The 19,597-nt window shown below is 37.6% G+C and overlaps 1 protein-coding gene across 5 annotated transcripts in view; it reads left to right on the top strand.

Annotated features, from left to right (window-relative positions):
• The window catches only part of tmtc1 (transmembrane O-mannosyltransferase targeting cadherins 1), a 125,614-nt gene that overhangs the window by 94,072 nt on the left and 11,945 nt on the right, over positions 1–19,597 (top strand). For 4 of the 5 annotated variants that reach the window (XM_067495723.1, XM_067495721.1, XM_067495724.1 and 1 more), the window contains 9 exons: positions 2,720–2,887; positions 3,587–3,700; positions 8,764–8,907; positions 12,906–13,014; positions 13,268–13,370; positions 15,061–15,196; positions 16,034–16,178; positions 16,353–16,490; positions 17,862–17,984. In XM_067495723.1, the coding sequence (XP_067351824.1) occupies positions 2,720–2,887; positions 3,587–3,700; positions 8,764–8,907; positions 12,906–13,014; positions 13,268–13,370; positions 15,061–15,196; positions 16,034–16,178; positions 16,353–16,490; positions 17,862–17,984 (1,180 nt within the window). The remainder of the gene's footprint in view (positions 1–2,719; positions 2,888–3,586; positions 3,701–8,763; positions 8,908–12,905; positions 13,015–13,267; positions 13,371–15,060; positions 15,197–16,033; positions 16,179–16,352; positions 16,491–17,861; positions 17,985–19,597) is intronic. The other variant, XM_067495725.1, reaches the window with a different exon arrangement.

The following is a 19,597-nucleotide window of genomic DNA, read 5'->3' as shown; positions in this document are numbered from 1 at the left end:
ATGTTACATTTTAAAAATAAAATAAGACTAGGGCCCATATTTATCAAGTGACCCAAAAAGCAAATCAAACTGGCCCTGATTGAACTAAATGAAGGTAAATTAACGAACATTGCTACATTTGGAAATATCTCCTATCTTCACCGAGATGGGAGGTGTTTTACCTGGTTAAAATCACCTGGAGATAGCCTGGTATTTACACACAGTGTAGATTATGTGGGAATAGAGACATTTTTGTAACACATCATAATACAGAGCTTATCAAAAGCTCACATTTTGGCAAAAATAGAATAGTTTTTCTGACAGATCTTGGATGCAACTGCTCCATCATCTAACGACACATGCTGTGTATATAGAAACTACTGTTAAGCAACTTTGCATCTTTGGGTCCGTCACAACCAATAACCACACAGATTATGTACAGATTCATTAATTTTCCCTGTGATGGATCCATAACCACTCTTTAATTTGCGTCAGTCTTTATCTTACTCTAAACGCTACATAAATGGACACATGAGCATTACAGTATATGATGGCAAGTCTAGACAGTAGCAACAGTGTGAAAAAAGCCCTCCTTGGTATGTTGTGTTTGGCTGAACATGAAAAAAATCAAACTTTACTTAAATGCTGAACATTATCAAAGATGTTGAAGTATATGTCACAAACCTTCCATGTTTTGAAACAGTCTAAACGTTACTAGCATATGTGCAAGTTGGTGAACTCAAACTGCAGAGAGTCTGTGTGGACACCAATGTTTGGCCTGCATGTGGTTGCCCGATAATGTAATTAAATTTATATGATGGGTACAGATATATGGATTGATTGAGCCTTAATTTAATTTTGCCCAGTTTCCTGGGCAGAAAAAGTGACTCTGCCTTGCAACATCTTAATGGATCTCAAATTGTCTCTACCTACTGGACTACTTTTACCGATAGTCAAGGAAACTGCACCAAAGATTCTACAACGAGCTCTAAAATTCGGTTTTGTGCAGCACTAATTGGCCAGTAAAAGCCAATAGGGATCAGGGATACTGCTGTGTTTCTGTAAAAAAGGGACACTGAGGATCCACTTGTAACATTTTTAAATAACAAAACCGAACGGGTAAAAATGCTTCTGCAAATGTTTTTCTTTAAGCCATGACAAATCTTTTCATTGTTTGCTTCTGACAGTTGCTGTTTCTACCTGCTGTCTACCTGCATGAAAACACACAAGCTGCAAAGCATTTTTGCATTACTATAACAACAGGCAACTGTCAGCAAGACAAATAGCTAAATAGTAAACATTAGACAGCATTTAATCAGGTGGTGTCATTAGGATTTTTATCTGTTTTTCAAAGGGACCTGAGCTCAGCAAATAGAGAGAAACATCACAAAACACAACACAGTGTAATATGGCAGGTCACCCATTATTCCGTGACTTTAATTAATGCCAGGACAAATGAGGTAAGAAGTATCACTCTATAAGTCCTCTGAACAACCAGAGTGTACTGAATATCTCTGTAGTTCCCTTAGTAGTACTCTTAAAACAGAGTAAGACCTCTTCTGTAGTAAAACCACCAGCTAAACTTGCATCATTTTCAGAATCTCCCAGGTGAAATGTCCATATTATGTTGATGAATCAATAAATTAAATTGCTCTTCTGCATCAGGTCCTTTAGTATTTGGAGCAAGTATCTGCTAGAAAATAAAGTTTTAATAGGCTATGAATACAATAAATATGCATTCAATATATTTTCATCTTCTTCAATCTCATTTGCTATATACAGGCCTACAATAAAGTAAATATTTATACTACTTACACTGAGCATCACAGATACCCCTCCACCCCCACCACCAACTATAATCAAATTCTGTGGTAAACACTGTCAGTCACACACAGGCACATACAGTCATCTGAAACAGTCCCATGCAGAACGATTGATGACCTCACACACAGCTGACAGGACACACAGTGAAAAACAGTGTAAAAAGAGAGAGGCATTAATAGCAGTTCTTTTCACCTGAACTTGGCCTTTTTTCAGCATTTTGTTTATTTCTCATTCTCTCTGCCGTTTACATCCCTATGCTTTTTGGTTTCTGAAAATTCAGCAGCCTTAATTTTAATAAGACATCCTTAATATCACAAAAGGTGAATTTGCTCTTGGCAATAATGAATTTGCATCGCAAATAAGCAACAGAAACAAATTTGTCAAACAAATAATAGTATCTTCTTCTCTGACTGACTATTTGCTTGTGCTGTCATCCCAGATATTGTTCTAATACAGAAAGTAAAAGCCAGAACAACACTTTAATATATTTTAATTTATTTTTTCAGTTTTCTTTTGAATTATGTGATTAGGCAAATAGCTACATCTTCCTGAATGTACTGTATTTTATTCAGTTGGTACATGGCGCCTTATATAGCCCTTTTATTCGAAACACTTTACAATGTTGCTTCTCATTCACCAGAAATGTTTGGGTAAGATTTACTGAATGACTGGACTCAAACACACTAACTTGTACCTTTGTTCTATTAGTTTCAGCCAAATTAATTCAGTTTCAGCCAAATTAATTCAGCTTTGGTGAATTTTGTCACTGTCCAGACAGTGCAGACTTTTCAGGAAATGAATGTAAACAGAAGTGATATGGTAGCATCAGAAGAACATCCTTTATTGTCATTGAGCACATTTTATTTTCCTTCCTTGCCTCTTGCTTAACTCCTTTATCCTTCTCCGCTCCCTACAGTATGGGTTACTGTATCCTTGTGGCTCACGGCCTGGGTCGGCTATGTTCGGTACTTGGTCGCTGGGGTACCACTATCATCAGTGTCTCTATGCTGCTGCTCCTCCTGCTCTTCTCTTGGAAGACTGTACAGCAAAACCAAGTCTGGCTGTCCAGGGAGGCCCTTTTCCGGTAAGGACAGACTATGTATGGGAAAACCCCAGAAGCACCCCAACTACAACAATGTGCTCACATGCACAGTGGCATTACATCCCTCAGGAAAAGGGAGAACATAGCACCTGAGCAGGTAGCTTCAACAATGAGAGGTTTATGTGATGCTGCTTCAAAAGATTAAAACTGAACACAGCGTGGGGAAGGCTAAAGAATCAATTAATGGCAATGCTGGAAGTTAGAAGAAGAAAACACAGAAACATAAAATGTGGAACTAAATGTAGACTTTAGCCTTTAAAAAAGGTGAAATCTGAAATCTGATGAAATCACCTACGTTGCATTTCCACCTTATTTCCAACATTTTTTTTTACATTTAGACACACCAGCTTTGAATAAGTATTTGTAATTATCTGATAACGCTGAAATGATACCAAACGAATGTGCTTATTTAAAAACATCCACGTGTAATAGACAGGAAGAAACTTTGGCTGTTATTATTACTGTGCTTGGAATGAAGTATTACCCACAAACATACTCCCGATGGGATCAAAATCTTTCTCCCCAATACCCCCTTCACCCAGAAAAGTTGATCCAATCACGATAGTGCTGAAAGTTTCCTTTTTGTCCTCAAAGTGAGTTTTCGGAAATATTTCAACCCCATATGTTTCTTCAGACTGACATCATGCCTCTTCTTTTCCCTCCCTTTCCTCCTTATTTCAGCTCTGGTATCCAGACACTGCCTCACAATGCCAAAGTCCACTACAACTACGCCAACTTCCTCAAAGATAGCGGTCGGCACCAGGAGGCCATTCACCACTACAACACTGCCCTCAGGTCTGACTGAGCACTGATCAGAAACTATTTGCATAGGTTTCCAAAGGCCAGTTTATGTTTTCCACCTTTGCATGTCTGCTATGGTATCTGTAAAATAGTTGCCAAAGTTCATGAGGGTCGGGACAGCCCAAAGAGTTTTGTGCACATTGTCCACAGCCACCAAATAAATAAGCTTAATACATTAATATTAGAGTAACATTTATTTCTCTATCCTTAAAATAACTGCTACTGTTCTATAACTCAAGTTAATCATCAGCCTTTCCATAGCAGCTGGATTGAATAAATAAAGCAAATTTATTCTGCCAGGTTACTGATGTTGACTAAACAATGACTAAAGGGTTTCCACGGGTCCTTAAAGTTTTAAAAAGTATTTAGAATGCAATGCCATGCAACATTTAAAAAAGTCATTTTTATTTATGGACGGTCCTCAATTTCTCGGACAATGCAGACTTGTGAGAGCGAAGATGCTTTCACTAATAATAGCTTGGTTCGACTGTTTCTAGTTTGGATAGGACATATAAACATTTTTAGTAAACGTCCCTCTGACTTCCCTATATTAAAATGTTTCTTTAGTTCTAGCTTTAAAAATACCTCTAGATGACATAACTTTGAGGAACCTTTTGTTCAGATTATGTCATCTTGTTGCTCATACTATGGAGTTTATAATCACGGTCAACCTGCTTTTCAAGCGCCCCTCCAAATGACATGATCTAAACTAATAATGAAAAACTCAGCTGGGTGATGTCATCTGGAGGAGTTTTTTAGCTTGAAGCACAGAAATATTTGGAAATCATGGAAGTCTTGAAATTTGGAAGTCTGAAGGAAGTTTAAAAGCATTTATGCACATTTACACTCTAAACGTAAGCCATGGAAAGCAAGTTGAAAATTGTTGAAGTCGCCCTTTAAGATAAAGCCAGTGAATTTATTTGTTTTGTAATAAAAATATATATGTAAATATTATTTTGAATGCAGTGACCAATGCAGCAGGTGTTAAAGCGTTTGATGATGAAAAGGTAAAATGTGCAGAGGCTGTTGTTAACTTCCAAGTAATTTTCACAGAACTGAGAATTTAAATGAAATTAAGAGAACTCACATTTGGGGAGAGTGTTGTGTGCTACAGACAAACGGACAGTGATCAGCTGCTCTGTACTTTGGAACATGCAGAACTACTTGCTGGCATGTTAAAAGCAACTGGTCCCTGAGTTGTGGTCTGGTGGTGTTTTATTTTTTTTTTTTCGGTGTGAGGGGCAAACAGAGGTCAGCATGGGAAAAGTGTAATGCTGACCATGATGGACATGTGTCAGAACATACACTTTTTGCAGTGAAATAATAGATGAACGACAGTTGAAATTGACTGAGAGTAAATGGAAAGGATGTTGTAAATGTTCTAGTTTCTGTGTGTGTTTGTATGTGTGTGTCTGTGTGTGTAAAAACTCTAAGCTAAACTTCTATGAACCCATGTGACTGTGAGGCAAACATGAATGCATGCATGAATATTTGTGAGGATAAATACATCTATTATCAAAAGGTAGAAATGTCCGCTTATCCCTCAGTGACTTTTTGCTAACATGCTACACAACATTTTGTGTCTCTCTGTTGTGTTTATTGCTCGTTGTAGTTGCCTTACCCAGTCACTGATCAGTTATACTGAATTGGGAAGCTTGTTTAAAAGTAATTCAAACTTAAGTAATTCAAATTGTTGTTCTTCTCTGATTGGTCAGAGGTATATAGATTATTCACATATACATGGTCCATAATGGATAGCCAGGTTACTGATAGCCTACAACTCAAGGTCACTGCACGGAAAATAAAGAACATGGATCGTTTGTTACATTTTGTCCAGTGTACCATAAGGTACTTTATTTTTAGCGCTTGGCTCTGGTGGGAATTTAACAAAAATATAACAACGCTGAGCTTCATTAAAATGTTTTATATTTACCTTTACTAATATTATTGACAAATTATTTTTTTCTGTCTGATAATGTACGATTGAACATGCACCACAGGCTGCCTTAATGAAAGACTTGGTTCCTGTCACAAGGATATGGTCCAGCTTCTGTCCTCCACTCTTATTCACATGTAATCTGGCAGATATTTATTTGTAATGTGTGATGTGTAGATGTTTCTTACTAGTAAAGGTCTACACTCTGAAAATAAGATATATATGTAGATATATAAAACCTAGAGGCACAGCATCATGTCACATTGTAGAATCTGAAAACAAAACAAGTAATGAGATAAATTAATTTAAAAACATTCCTTTCTAATGCTTAGAACTGAAATAATTCCACGCATTTCTTACATAATCAACTGCTTTGATTGGAGAGAAAACTGGTTGTATAATTGTAAGATAAAAATTTAAAGAGAAAATCAACCTTAAATATGGAAAACAAGGTGGACTTAAAGAATTAAAAAGTGTAAAATAGCCTAATTTGTCTTTTATCTTTAGACAGTTGTCAATGTCGGGTAGCTGACAGCACATTGCAAACATTTTTCTCTACATTCCCTGGCTCTTAATTTCTGCCTTCCATCACTTTGTTTCTTCACTCTCTGCCTTCTTTCTTCCTCTTGCCACTTCTCCCTTCTCTCCTTTCAGTTGTGTGTTTCAGTGTTTGGGAGCTTCAACACAGCAACTCTGCTGTTCCAGGCTGTCATCCTGCTAAAGCTAGAGCAGACAGTTTCAGCAGCTTTCATCCAGCTCCAAACTACAGTACATCACAGATCGCAATAACCCTAAACCCACCAGACAAGTGACTCTCACCTTTATTAACCAACCTCTGCTTCCTATCTGCTCCTTTGCATTTTTAAGGCAATAAGGCAGCACGGTCTGACTTGTTATCCAGCTATGTTCTGTGAGATTGATCCTTAGGACAATAAGTAGTTATAAAGGACTACTTAGACTGTAATTGTAGCTAAAAAGCATACATCAACATACAAGTTTGAGAGCAGTCTTTGGAAGTAAAACCATTTTGAATCTGAGAAGCAATGGAAAAACAATTTGCAATGCAAACATTTGTATGTCTTGTCTCTTCTTAGAAATAATATAGTGGTGTATGGAGCAATATACAAAGGTCTGCCAACAGGAATTAAGGTGTCACCATTTGAAGAAAACCTAATGAGCAGAAAAACAGAGAACAAAACACAAGATGTAAAATCCTCAACAGCAGGAATAATAAGAAAGCCAGGTTTTATGGACTCGTTAGAAAGACCAAGGTGTGGAGGAAGAAAATATCAGGATTCAAATCCTAAAAGCTCATCTATGAAACATGGAGGAAGTAGAGTCATACAGTATGATATAAGTCAATTATCAAATTTTAACTCATCTGAAAAAGATGCTGAAAAAGATAATGATACAGTTAAAAACTGGAAAAACATCAGAAACCAACAACCAACGATTTGGTGATGTCAGTTTATCACAGGCTTGATACAGTCACTGCAAGAGATTTGCTACAAATATTAGGTTTTGTTTACTAGAATTTACTATAATACTACTGTTACAATATTTTTGAAGAGATATTTTTGGTGATCTGATAAAAAGGTAGTTATCTTCTGTTATTTATTGTATTGTGGTGTAAATTATCAAAGACCGCTGAAATTCTAAACATTTGTCTTATATACAGTGATCGTTATAAGAATTATAATAGAACTACAGCAAAAACAATTGAATTAGCCCTTTGTAGGGGACTGTATAATCCTGTATCATCATTTCAAAAATGGCACAGACAGTACAAGTAAGTTCTGTACATTAATAACTGTTCTGTCTAGTTTGCTTTAGTGGTGTGATCAACATTTGTGTCTAAAGCAGCAGCTCTATACTCCCCAGAAATCTGGTTGTGAAAGTTTTGACAGCGTAAATAGATGTTTCCTTTGTCACTAAGCTCCCAAGTGTTTACAAAGCTGCTTCTCTTTTTGCACCATAAAAAAAACAACTCATTATCACCTGGAACAAGTTACCATAGAAACAGTAGAGTGTTTCCACGGCACCCCTTCCTCCACCTCCTGCCCTGGGCAACTTGTTGTGCCTGTGTCACCATCATGAACACCAAAAAAAAAAATGTATTTCATTTCCACAGAGTTCTTTTGCAGCAGTGATTAAAAGGCAGCTTCCAAATATTTATTGTTGATTTATCTGCACCATTTACTCTGAAGATAATCTTTATCACTGTGACAAGACTCTTAGTGCAATCAAGTTCATGTTATGGCATACTTCAATCTGGAAGTATGGAGGCCTTAGTGATTCTCCTTTCCACAGGTAGTGAGCTAGTAGACTGGCTGTTAAAATTACCTGCTGATAATTGGCAAAAGTGCAGTACTTATCTGTCTTTAACAAAATCAAATATATACAGGTCAGAGTGACATAAACACCTGTCATTTTCTGAATTGCATTTTACCGTTTAGGAGAATGCATTCTAAATACAAAATCTTCACTTTGTGAGTGTCAACTTAAAGGACTTATTTTCCTTCATCTCAACAAGGAAACCATCACAGTCAAAGGAAAAACAAAGACAATATTTTACACTATATGCACTTTGTAAGATAATCACTAAATTAAAATAAGTGCTACAGCATCATTGTAGCTTTGGATACACATTGGAAAACATTTTTCAACAGAAAAAGGTGTATTTTGATCACATCACTTCTATTTAAAGGGTTTTAGGCAGGGATTACTTGATGGTCAGTATAAACAGGAGCAATTACAACAGCAATAAGACTTCGACAGTGTTCGTATGAGCACCTGACTGTAAATTTAAGACACACTTGAAAAAATGTGCTCTTGTCCTTAAAATTTGAACTACATCTAACTGGCGGCAAACATTAGTGATAAGTTGTTGTTTTTTTGTTTTGTTGTTTTGTCTTTTTACTGAATAATGTGACTGTAAATGTGGGTATTTTTTAATGTTTGTGGCACATTTATGAAAACACAAAATGTTTAAACATGACAGAATACTATCTTTTTGAAAAGAATCAAGAGTCAAAGACAGTAGAGAGAAATGTTTGCATCTGCATTTTAATGCAAAATGTTCTCAGTAAATAACATTGATTTCCCTCTCATGTTCTCGCAGGTTATATCCTCGTCATGCCAGCGCCATGAACAACCTAGGCACTCTAACACACAACCCAGAGGAGGCAGAGCGCTACTACAGGAAAGCACTGGACATCAACCCTCAACATAACCGAGCTCTCTTCAACCTGGGAAATCTCCTCAAGTGAGACACAAATACACACACACGCACACACACTTGTACTATCTTTGTGTGGACACTCATTGACATAATGCTTGCCCTAACCCTAAAAACTAGTTTAACCGTAAACAGCCCTTTGAAAAAGTGAGGACTAGCCGGAATGTCTTCACTTTCTAAAAAATGTTCTCACTCTGTAAAGAAGATTATTATACAAGTTCACACATGCACACACACACAGTGAAAGGCATATGGTGACAGCACACATTTCTGAACAAACAACAAAAGCCTGACCGTGGCTTTGCTGGAGAGACGCAGTTAGACCAGATACTTGCTAGTTAAAAACTTTTTGAACAGTTCCCAAACTTGATAAATACCTTCACAGCATGAGACAGGCTTAACATTCTAGCTGCAACCTTTAACAATTGTTGTTAAAAGTATTTTTTACTTCAGATTTTACAACAACAGACCAACCAACCAGTTTGAATCCTTTTATCTCTCCAAAAGTAAAGATGTAAAAGAGGAGGCAGTTCATTGATTGCTTATTGTTTGATTTGACTATAATGTGGATGTCAGATTAGAATTACATGCATTACTTTACTGTGTGCATATTATGCTGCCTTCTAACAATCTACGTCATATAAAGGAGTGTATAAAATCTCAATTTCCGGAAAAGGGCGACTGTGGTGCAGGAGGTACAGTGCTCCCCCATCAATGTGTGAGGGTGAATGGGTGAATGAGAAGCTGTGTAAAGTGTTTTGACTAACAATAGGTAGAAAAGCATTATATAAGTGCAGAGTATTTACCAAAAGGAGATATTGCACTTATTTGCTTATCATTCATCAATTTATTTTCTTAACTGCTTATCCTGTTCAGGGTCATGGGGGCCTGAGGCTATCCCAGCTGTTTTTAAACATTTACTAATTTTTAATTTTCTGCCAGCACTTATGCATGTGTAGCCCAAAAATATATGTCTGCCTGGATTGTCCTAAGTGCCAGTTCACACATTAACTACACGCTCGTTTCACATATCTAAGCTATGGAATGTTCAGTGTTCAAAGTTACACACTGGTGTATTTCTGTCTAGTGTTGCTGTTCTTAAGTCAGATACAACAAAGAACATGTTGTTCTCGATGCTGCTACAGAAGACATATGAAGATCAAAGCATTTACGTATTATCATGTGCACAGTGAGGAAAACATATTTCCCACTAAAATTAAATTCTTCCTTTGCTGTCCAGAGTGAATACCACGTATATACGAATACGTATAAACTAAATAATACTAGTAGTAATAGGAATAGAACTATGGACTATGTACAACTGTGTGTGTAAAGTAAGTATGCAGTAATTACTTATGTGTAATAGACATGAATGTTCATGTAGTGACTTTGGTGCATTGACACCACATCCGCTTTTTCAGCCTGTTGCCACCATATTTGACCTGCTGCAGCAAGACTGGCCTGTAAATTAATACAAGTAAACAATAGGCAATCGTTATTGTACTACATGAAGATACTGAACTATTCAATATCAAAAACAAATAAAATTGACAAATGTAAATGTTATCGCTGTATCCAGAAAATCAGCACTTCTGCGTTTCTTTGTATTTGTTAATGGGGCAGACATGCCTCATCTTATATTGTGCCAATGTCTATGTACGTTCCATCAGATAACGTGCATGAATGTATATGTCTAAGGTTGCCATCATTTTATCTAGAAAAAATGTGTCGTTTATCCATGTACACATTCACAATAGGTGTATGAATTGAAGCATGTAAATGCTAATGGTCTGCACTTATATAGCGCTTTTCTACCTATTGGTACTCAAAGCAATTTATACTGCTCTCATTCACCCATTTACACTCACAATCACCCAAACACTCTGCTGCTATGCAGCTGGCCAACACTCACCGGGAACAACTAAGTTGGGGTTCAGTGTCTTGTTCAAGGACACTTCGACATGTGACCGGAGGAGCCGGGGATCCGACCAACAGCTATGACTGCTCTACCTCCAGTGCCACTGTCACCCCGTTTGTGGTGAGAGTTCCTATCTATCCAAGAACAGGAGGACAGTATGAAATATTCTCAATGCAGCCCATTATTACATTTAATATATAAAATTATAATACAAGAGCACTTCTAGCAGCTTGTTCTTAACTAGAACATCAGACTGACGCCAGTGCTTTTATTTATGTAATGCTGTGATTCGGTACCATGTACTATTTGACTTGAAAATAAATGTGTATGTGTGCCATGTATGTCAAAGACTGTGTTCCAGTCTGGTTGATAAGCTTAGGGTTAATTACCTATGTAGGTAGGTTAAACCTGCTTCATCAAACAAGGAATGAATTGGATATGCTTAAGTAGGCCTGACTTTATTGTGAGACTTAGTTAATGAAAATGTATCACTATTTATGTTGCCATACTGGAAATATTCTCATGCTGTCACTTCTTTTTCCAACAGATATTTTCCACTTTTTCTACTTGATTTTTCTGCACTTAATGAACCTATAGTGTCCCTTTAAATGACCTGTTTTACAATACAGACCTGATATGAAACCGACCTTTCAAAAACGCAATCAAATCCACCACATCATCCAGGAAATGACAGCCCTACATGTATAAACACCTTATCTAAGGAAAGTCTGTCCACCAGTGCCGATACTTAGGAGAGTGGCAGTGGCATTCTTACTTGTTAGCATTTGCCAGGAAATTGTGTTAGAGCAGAGGGGCTTAACATAAAAGAAAGATATTGCTTTCTATAATATTGGTGCTTTTCTTAAATTTGAGATGGCTGTTTTCTAATGTGTATCCCTAATATTAATATTAATATTAACAGAAACCTTTAGGCCCCTTTCTTTACATGATGGCAACTTTGAACATGATTCCTAGAAGTCATCCAGAAGTGAATAGGTACATAGTTTAGGATACACAGATCTGTGTATATAACACCTCACAATTCACTCTGCCTGTAAGGACACTGGCCTCAATATTTAGAATCCTGGGGTTAAAAATGATTACTCCATCAAATATATTTCTCCTGTGGATTCTTCTCATGTGTGTTATTAAAATGGCGATTGTCACCTACATTTCAATCCACAAAGTCATTTGAAACCTTAATTACAATGAGTCATTGCACTGCTGATGCAAAACCTTGGAGTCCTGGTGTGTCAATGTAAACACAAACAGAATTGAGAAACATGAACGTAGCTTCAGTGCTCAGATTTAAATGAATGGTCAGCTAATGATGTTATGGCATTAGTCATACTGAAGTCAGAAGCTGTAGGCTCTGAAAAATAATGACTAACCACGTTTGCTAAATGAAAGTTGTCAATTACCCCAAATCCTGACATGGTCACAGGAATCTGACAAGCTCTTTGTTATGATGCGGAGGGTTTTTTAGGTTTGTTTGTTTCACGGTCAAACAGCATAGATTGCCCTGAGCTCTGCTAGCTCTAATAGAAAATTACATCAATAATAGAAGCTGAAATTATGTCCATTATTATGGCTCTACCCCATTACAATCTCTGCATTATCACTGGGGCTGTAGAAACAAACATACTGAGCCATTAATAGCTGTAGCAAGACCATGTCATCTGTAAGTGTGTGTGTCTGTGTGTGTACTGTTTCTTTTGTGAATATGCAGACGTTTAGCTGATATAGCTTGGTAATGATAAAATATATCCATGTAGGAGCAGTAGGCTTTAGAAAATCGAGCACATTTTAGCACAGTTAGGTCATCAATCCTGTTACAATTCCATTCTAAAATAATTAGCCTTAAATATTCTTATAAACTCACTAAAATATGCTACAAAATAGTAAAAGTAATGGCAAAAAAGTATTACATCCGTGTGCTGCACAATTGAATATGTTTGACCATGGGTGCATGTAGGTGTTAATTTTTGGGCTTCAATTTTAGTCAGAAGAGGAAAAAATAGCCAAGTGAGTGAGTTGTGGGACATCACAGCATTAGTGTGTCAATAATGAGCATATTATAATACTGCTGTTGTTGATGATGTTGAAGGTCCCAGGGAAAGGAGAAAACCGCTGAGGGTTTGCTGAAGGACTCCATCCACTATGGCCCACATTTTGCCGATGCGTACTCAAGTCTGGCATCACTCTATGCTGAACAGGTGAATAATCTTCAACACACATAGAGCCCTTGTCTGACTGTTTGTAATTAACTAGAGAGTTACAGTGTTTTGTAATTCACCAGCATTTCATAACTTCATAACTCTTTATGACCGAATTAACTTTAGCTGTAAATGGTTAAACTTTGTGCAGATAACTTTAAAACACCAGAGAATACTGTTCAATTGTGCCCATTAGTGATTTCTGTAACTGATGTAGTTCATTCCTCCATTTATTTTATCTGCTTTTTTACAGAAACGTTTCGATGAAGCCAATGAAATTTATCTGAAAGGTATAGAGAACTGTCCAGACAGCTCTGACCTGCATAATAACTATGGCGTGTTTCTAGTGGATACAGGTGAGTTAAACCTTAAACTGATGGGTAAATACATGCTCCTCTTACGCTATTACCTTACAGAGACTGGCTAAACAGTGTAGCTGATAAAGGCTGTTTATAAAGACATTTTTGTGCACCATCATTTATAATGTGTATTTCTCACCTCCAACATACAAACCAACATAAAACCTAAAAACAATAAAAATGTTACCCAGTATTTGTAAAATAACTCAATATTAAATTAAATCCAAACATTTTTTCTTTATGTAAACCTACTTCTAATACCCAATGATACCTTTTCATGAACATCTATCATTGGGTAAATCCCATCATTTGAATTAACTCACACTAATAAACTTTATGTGTTTTGGCAAAACAAAATTAAACAAAATTATTAGTCAGGTAAAATTAACTTTAACAAAAAGAAGTGTTTTAACAGTACAAATAACGGACATAATGTTGGCCATTTCACCCCATTTACAGCCACAAGCTCCACTTCCTTAACAGACTGACAGTCCTCTCTGTATCAGGGGCATAGATAATGAGCAAACTGCCACAGACAGAGAACAAGTTGTCACGTAGTTGTTCATAGTAATTGAATTACATCATGGCCTTTTGTGGTGATATATCAGTCAGGCTGACACTGTCACTGTGATTAAATTAATTGTGCAGCACTATACACTTGCTGCGCTACACTACATTTAAAAGTGGTTCTAATAATCTGGGCTATGCAAATAGGGAGCAGAAAAGATTGTCTTCAGTAAACATATAATTGAATTTACACATTTACAACATTTGCACTGAAACTGAACATTACATTGTTACTAAGATTGGATTGCAATAGATTGAACGGTTTGTACTTAACCAAAACACTCACTGGCATGTTAAGGTTTTTAAAAAATCCAAAACCAAAGAGAGTTTTTCTTTTAATTCACATTCATTTCTTTTTACAATATCCTATTTTACTTGCCTTTAAATGTGAGTTCCTGTGGCATAGCATGAAATTGCAATGATTTGCGTCATCGAACTCTAATGCTTCCTTCATACAATCAAGCAGCAACTTCTGCTCCCAGCTGTACTTAAATTAGGGGAGACTAATTGGAAGAGGCTTAATTAATGTATTTAGCAATTTAATAAAATGAAACACAGTGGCAATAACACCATCTGGTGATGATATGAGACAACAAGCACTGCAAAATTTACCCAGACACAAATGGAAGACGTGAGAGCTGAGGGGCACCTAACCCAATATCTATAAGGATTGGTGGAGGTGGGTTGTATTAGATATTAGTATTAAATATTCAAATGATGGCTGACAACAGAAAAGTAGTGAACAGATTACAATGCCCAGTATAGTTTTTAAAAACACAGCATTGTCAGATCAACTGGATTTGTAGTTCCTTGACTTAAACGTACCAGTGAGCTCCTGTAAATGCTACGTCATTTCCCTCTGTGATGATGGAACATTTTAGCAAGCTCTCATTACTAGTGGTTGGTGTTACATTCTGAAATCCTGGTCACATAAAGTCAGTTTAATAGATGTTTCTTCCACTTCTCTTCCATCTGTTTTTCTTCCCTATATTCATCCTTTCTACATATTATCTTTCCTTTCTCATTTCCTCTTAATTCGTGGCTCATTTCATTGTTGTGCATTGCTGTCTGTGCCTTCCTGCTTCCTTTCCTCTCTCTGTTCCCATCTCCCCTCCTCCAGGAGAAGGGGAGCTGGCAGCTGCTCACTACCAGCAGGCAGTTCGACTTAAACCAGCACACTACGTTGCCATGGTGAACCTGGGCCGCCTGCTCAGATCGTCGAATGACAACAAAGAAGCAGAGTCTTGGTACAAGAGGTGAGTGTATTTTAGCTGCTTTATGAAGACAAGCTTCTACTCGTGGCTTGGAGCATAAATATTAATGAGCTGTAAGGGCATGACCTTTACCTATTGTTGTCTATCGTCTAGTCCTAAACACATCAATGCATCAGTGGCCATTGCAACAGCCCTCATGAGTATTAGGCTGTATAAAGTAGCTTTCTCATCGAGTGTGTTTTAGAGAAACGAAATGAATGAGGAAGGATGTTCACTGAATTAGAATCGCTGAATTAATCTTCTTGTCCTCAGTTTTTTGACTGACAGTGGCAGGTAGTACTGTATGTGATACAAAATTAAGTTAGACATTTTCGATTCTGTCACCCCACAAGAGCTAGTTAATACGATCTGAACTGAAGGTAATCAGACTGCCGATGTTATAACACTTCTGGATGTTGTTACAGTTGCGACACAGTATGTAAATGGTAAATGGCAACTTATATCACGCTTTTATCCAAAGCGCTTTATGATGTTGCTTCTTATTCACCCATTCACACACATACCAGTGGTGGTTGCTGACATGCAAGGTGCTCACTTGATGCACCACATAGCCTAGATTGGGGATTAAACCACTGATTCTGTGGTCCGGGTACTGAGCTATAGCTACCCAACACAGCTAAAAGTGAAGCGGCTGTGATTATACGTGAGTAAGGCTTGAGATCAGCGAGGTTAGTGAAACACTGCTGCATGAGAGAAAGCAACAGGGTTTATGGAAAATGTAGTCAAACCGTGAGCTGCTATACTATGCATATGCAAATAAACAGACTGTAACCACCTCTACATTGAGCTATCCTCACAACTGCTGATCTTTCATTGCAGGGCGCTGCAGGTGACAAGAAAGGTGGACATTCTGACGCCACTGGGAGCCCTGTACTACAACACAGGGCGTTACGAGGAGGCTCTGCAGGTGTACAAAGAAGCTGCTGCCCTTCAACCAGACAGTACTGACATCTGGCTAGCTCTGGTGAGTAAGCACACACACACACACACGGGTATATGAGTGTTTGGGCGTTGAGCGCTGCGACATCGTGGATCTTTACCAAAGCAGTGTGTGTGGTCTTGAACAAATGACAAACCACGATGAATTGTTTCACACACACATACACTTACTGACAGAAACACTGTATTTCTTTAATAGGCTCAAGTTTTAGCAATGGCTGGTCGAACGAAAGAAGCAGAGAAGATGACCTTGGACATCATATACAGAGAAGGAAGCTGCATCGAGTGTTATCGCCTCCTCTCTGCCATCTACAGCAAGCGAGGCAACTTTACGGAGGTGTGTGTGTGTGTGTGTGTGTGTGTGCGTGTGTGTGTGTGCGTGCGTGCATGTTTATTTGTTGTCACAGTTTCTAAGAGCTATTTAAGGGTTGGGACTTGTTTAAGTGTTGATTGTTACAATTAGGTTTAAGTTAAGGTTAGACTTTTAGTTAGGGTTAGAATTTTATTGTAATAGATTAGGGTAAAGGATGAGGGAGTGCATATCAATAAAGAGAAAAAGATGTATGTCTCTGTGTAGAAGTATTTCAGTCTTGTGGCCATGGTGTCTGTTGCTAAGAGGTAAAATAACACACAGCCTGTCGTCCTAACCTACAATCAAGAGTGATAAACTCTTAGCAGGAGTTTCTCCTGTTACCATGGAAATAATCACCTCCATTTTACATCCAACTAGTGGCTATTTGCTGGAGAGCAACTGACACTCATCCTCCCACTCTATTTTATCACCGTCATCCATTCTTGTGCTTGTAATATATTTTCTTTGATTGTTCTGAATATTTTGACTATTTTCTTAGTGACTATAATTATGAAAGTTAATATTAGAGCACACACATACAGTACACACAGAGCAGAGTGTGATGCCACACAGCACTCTGATCAGTGGTGGAAGAAATATTGAAATCATTTACCTTAGTATAATAAGTAGGATAATTTGTAACTAAATGTTCAAAATTCTGCTTATTTAACAAATTATTTGGGTAATCAAATGTAGAGAGATTTGTAGAATAACCCAGTTACTCTTTCTAAATATTGTGCTGTTTGACCATTTTTATTGCTCCTTGGATGCTTGCACCCAGCAACACAGCAAGATGATAATTTAGGTATGAGGTATAGCCTGAAGTGAATGTCTTTGCCTCCACTTTTTCTTAGTTTTGTCTTCAGTTAACAAAGGGATGAAATCATGATGTAGACTGTAAAGGAGTCTGTAGTCCAGGCTCATTGAACAGCACTGTAGATATATTTGCTTCTAAACATTTTAAGTGGGTCTCACTCTTCTTCTAAGAGCATTTTCTTCTTTAATTCTCTCTCTTCTGTGTTTCTTGCACCACTGGTATTTAGAAAAACAGGAATAAAGTATTCTCTGCATCTACATCTTCCTCCTCTTTCTGCCTGAATGTTGTCCTTGGGCTTCCTCAGTTTCTTCTCATCCCCCCCATTCCCCACTCCCCAGTCTTTCAAAAGTGCAGATAGTGATGGGGGACTGTTTTCAGAGCCTTCTGTATTTCTGCTCTAAACCAACTCAACTCAAGTTAGTCCATGAAGGGCACTCAAACAGCAGGATACTCTGCTCAAAAAAAGGGGGATTTATCTGTGTTATGTTCATTTATGTGTCTGTTACTGTGTTAACTTTGTTTATTTGTGTGTGTGCCAGGCTCTGGATGCACTGGACAGGGCCCTGCAGCAGAATCCCACTGATCTGACAGTGAGGGCAGAGCTATATTTCTCCAAAGGAAACCAGCTCAGAGAGATGAACCTGCTCGACAAAGCCTTTGAGGTCCTTTTTCCTCTTTTTTTTCTGCTCAAAGCAGATTTTTATAAACTAGCCACTGATCAGCTCTCCAGTTCCTGGCTATTCTATGAAGCAGTAAAACAGTAATGTGAGAAAACATGGCTAAACAATTTTGCTGCAAAAACTCTTATTACCACTTTTCTCTGATCTCAATTAATTGTATGAGGATTTCTCTTTCAGTGATGGTAAAGTATTTCTCCCTGCCATACTGTATATAACAAAACAGTGTACATTTTCTGTGAGGTATAATTACAATGGTAATACATTTAAAATGTTTATAATAATAAATTTAGGGTATTATAATAAACAACTGATAAATAAATCAACTACATGAAATATATGGAAAATGATCTGCACTTATATACCACTTTTCTACCTATTGGCACTCAAAGCGCTTTACACTGCTTCTTATTTACCCATTCACACTCACAATCACACACACATTCATACACCGATGGGGGAGCTGCTATGCAGCTGGCCAACACTCACCGGGACTCAAGTACACCACTGTAACAAAAGTCTGTTTACCTGCAAAGCTTCAGTAACCTGAAACACACTGGTGAGGTGCAGCCACCCTAACATTATCCTGTGGGATACCTTAATAAACATGGGAATTTCTGTTGCCCACATAGAAGAAGTTGTCCAGCCTCAAATCATCATACTCCCTGTTCACAAGCCTGAAAAACATTTGCCAGGTAGTTCTGTGGAGTGTTAATGTGCTCTTTGGTGAACAACAGAGAAAACAGCGACTTTGCTACATGATATATGTTTTCTAACCTACATCATTTTTAATGACACATTTAATATGGACAAGAACAATACAATGGTTTGTGTTTTAGTTAAAACAGATGGCTTTTAACATATTTTAAGATACATTGTACGTAACTGCAGGCTTCACATATTTTTTCTTGCCACTGTATAACAGATACTGCCCATTACTGCAATTGCTGTCTGACAGAACAACCTCAGCCTGCCCTCTTCGCTTTCACTTTGAGGACTACAATGGCTGGCAAACACATATGCATACTCGTCCAAGGGCCCATGGCCCAGATTTAATCTGTAAAGGAAGTTTCTGAAAGACACCTGTCCTGCACAGGAAGCTTTGATTGACTTCCTGAGAAAAAGTAAACAAACCAAAGAGAAATGGCTCCAAGAACTTAATTGGAAAGCGATATGGAGTGGAAACAGACAGGAAGAGCAGTAGCAGGCTATCTCAGGTCACTGTGTTTTTATAGGCAGCAGTGTTTGTCCAGGGAAAGAGCTTTATTAGTTGTTATAGATAATTGTGTGATGTTATTTCACTTGCAAAGGGTGGAGGGCAAACAAGTTGGGAGCAGCCTGAGAAACAGTTTGAAGTGCAGTTTATTTTAGGATTGTTTTTCTTTTTTGTCAGTGTGTCAGAGCAGTAAGTTTTACAGTTTTACTGCAACATCAACATCTCTGCCCTACAACATAAATAAAAGATAAATAAATCCTCTAGATCTCCCAACTATTGTTCCTACTGCTGTTCCTATTGCTGTTAATCATATTTTGGTAGTGAAAATAGAATGTCAGTGTTCAGCATTTATTTTAAAAGTATGGAGGTGAAGATACAAAAA

Source organism: Channa argus, unplaced genomic scaffold, assembly GCF_033026475.1.
Source record: "Channa argus isolate prfri unplaced genomic scaffold, Channa argus male v1.0 Contig038, whole genome shotgun sequence".
NCBI classification, from domain to species: Eukaryota; Metazoa; Chordata; class Actinopteri; order Anabantiformes; family Channidae; genus Channa; species Channa argus.
Note: the sequence above shows the minus strand (reverse complement) of the source record. Positions and strands in the feature narration are given on the sequence as shown.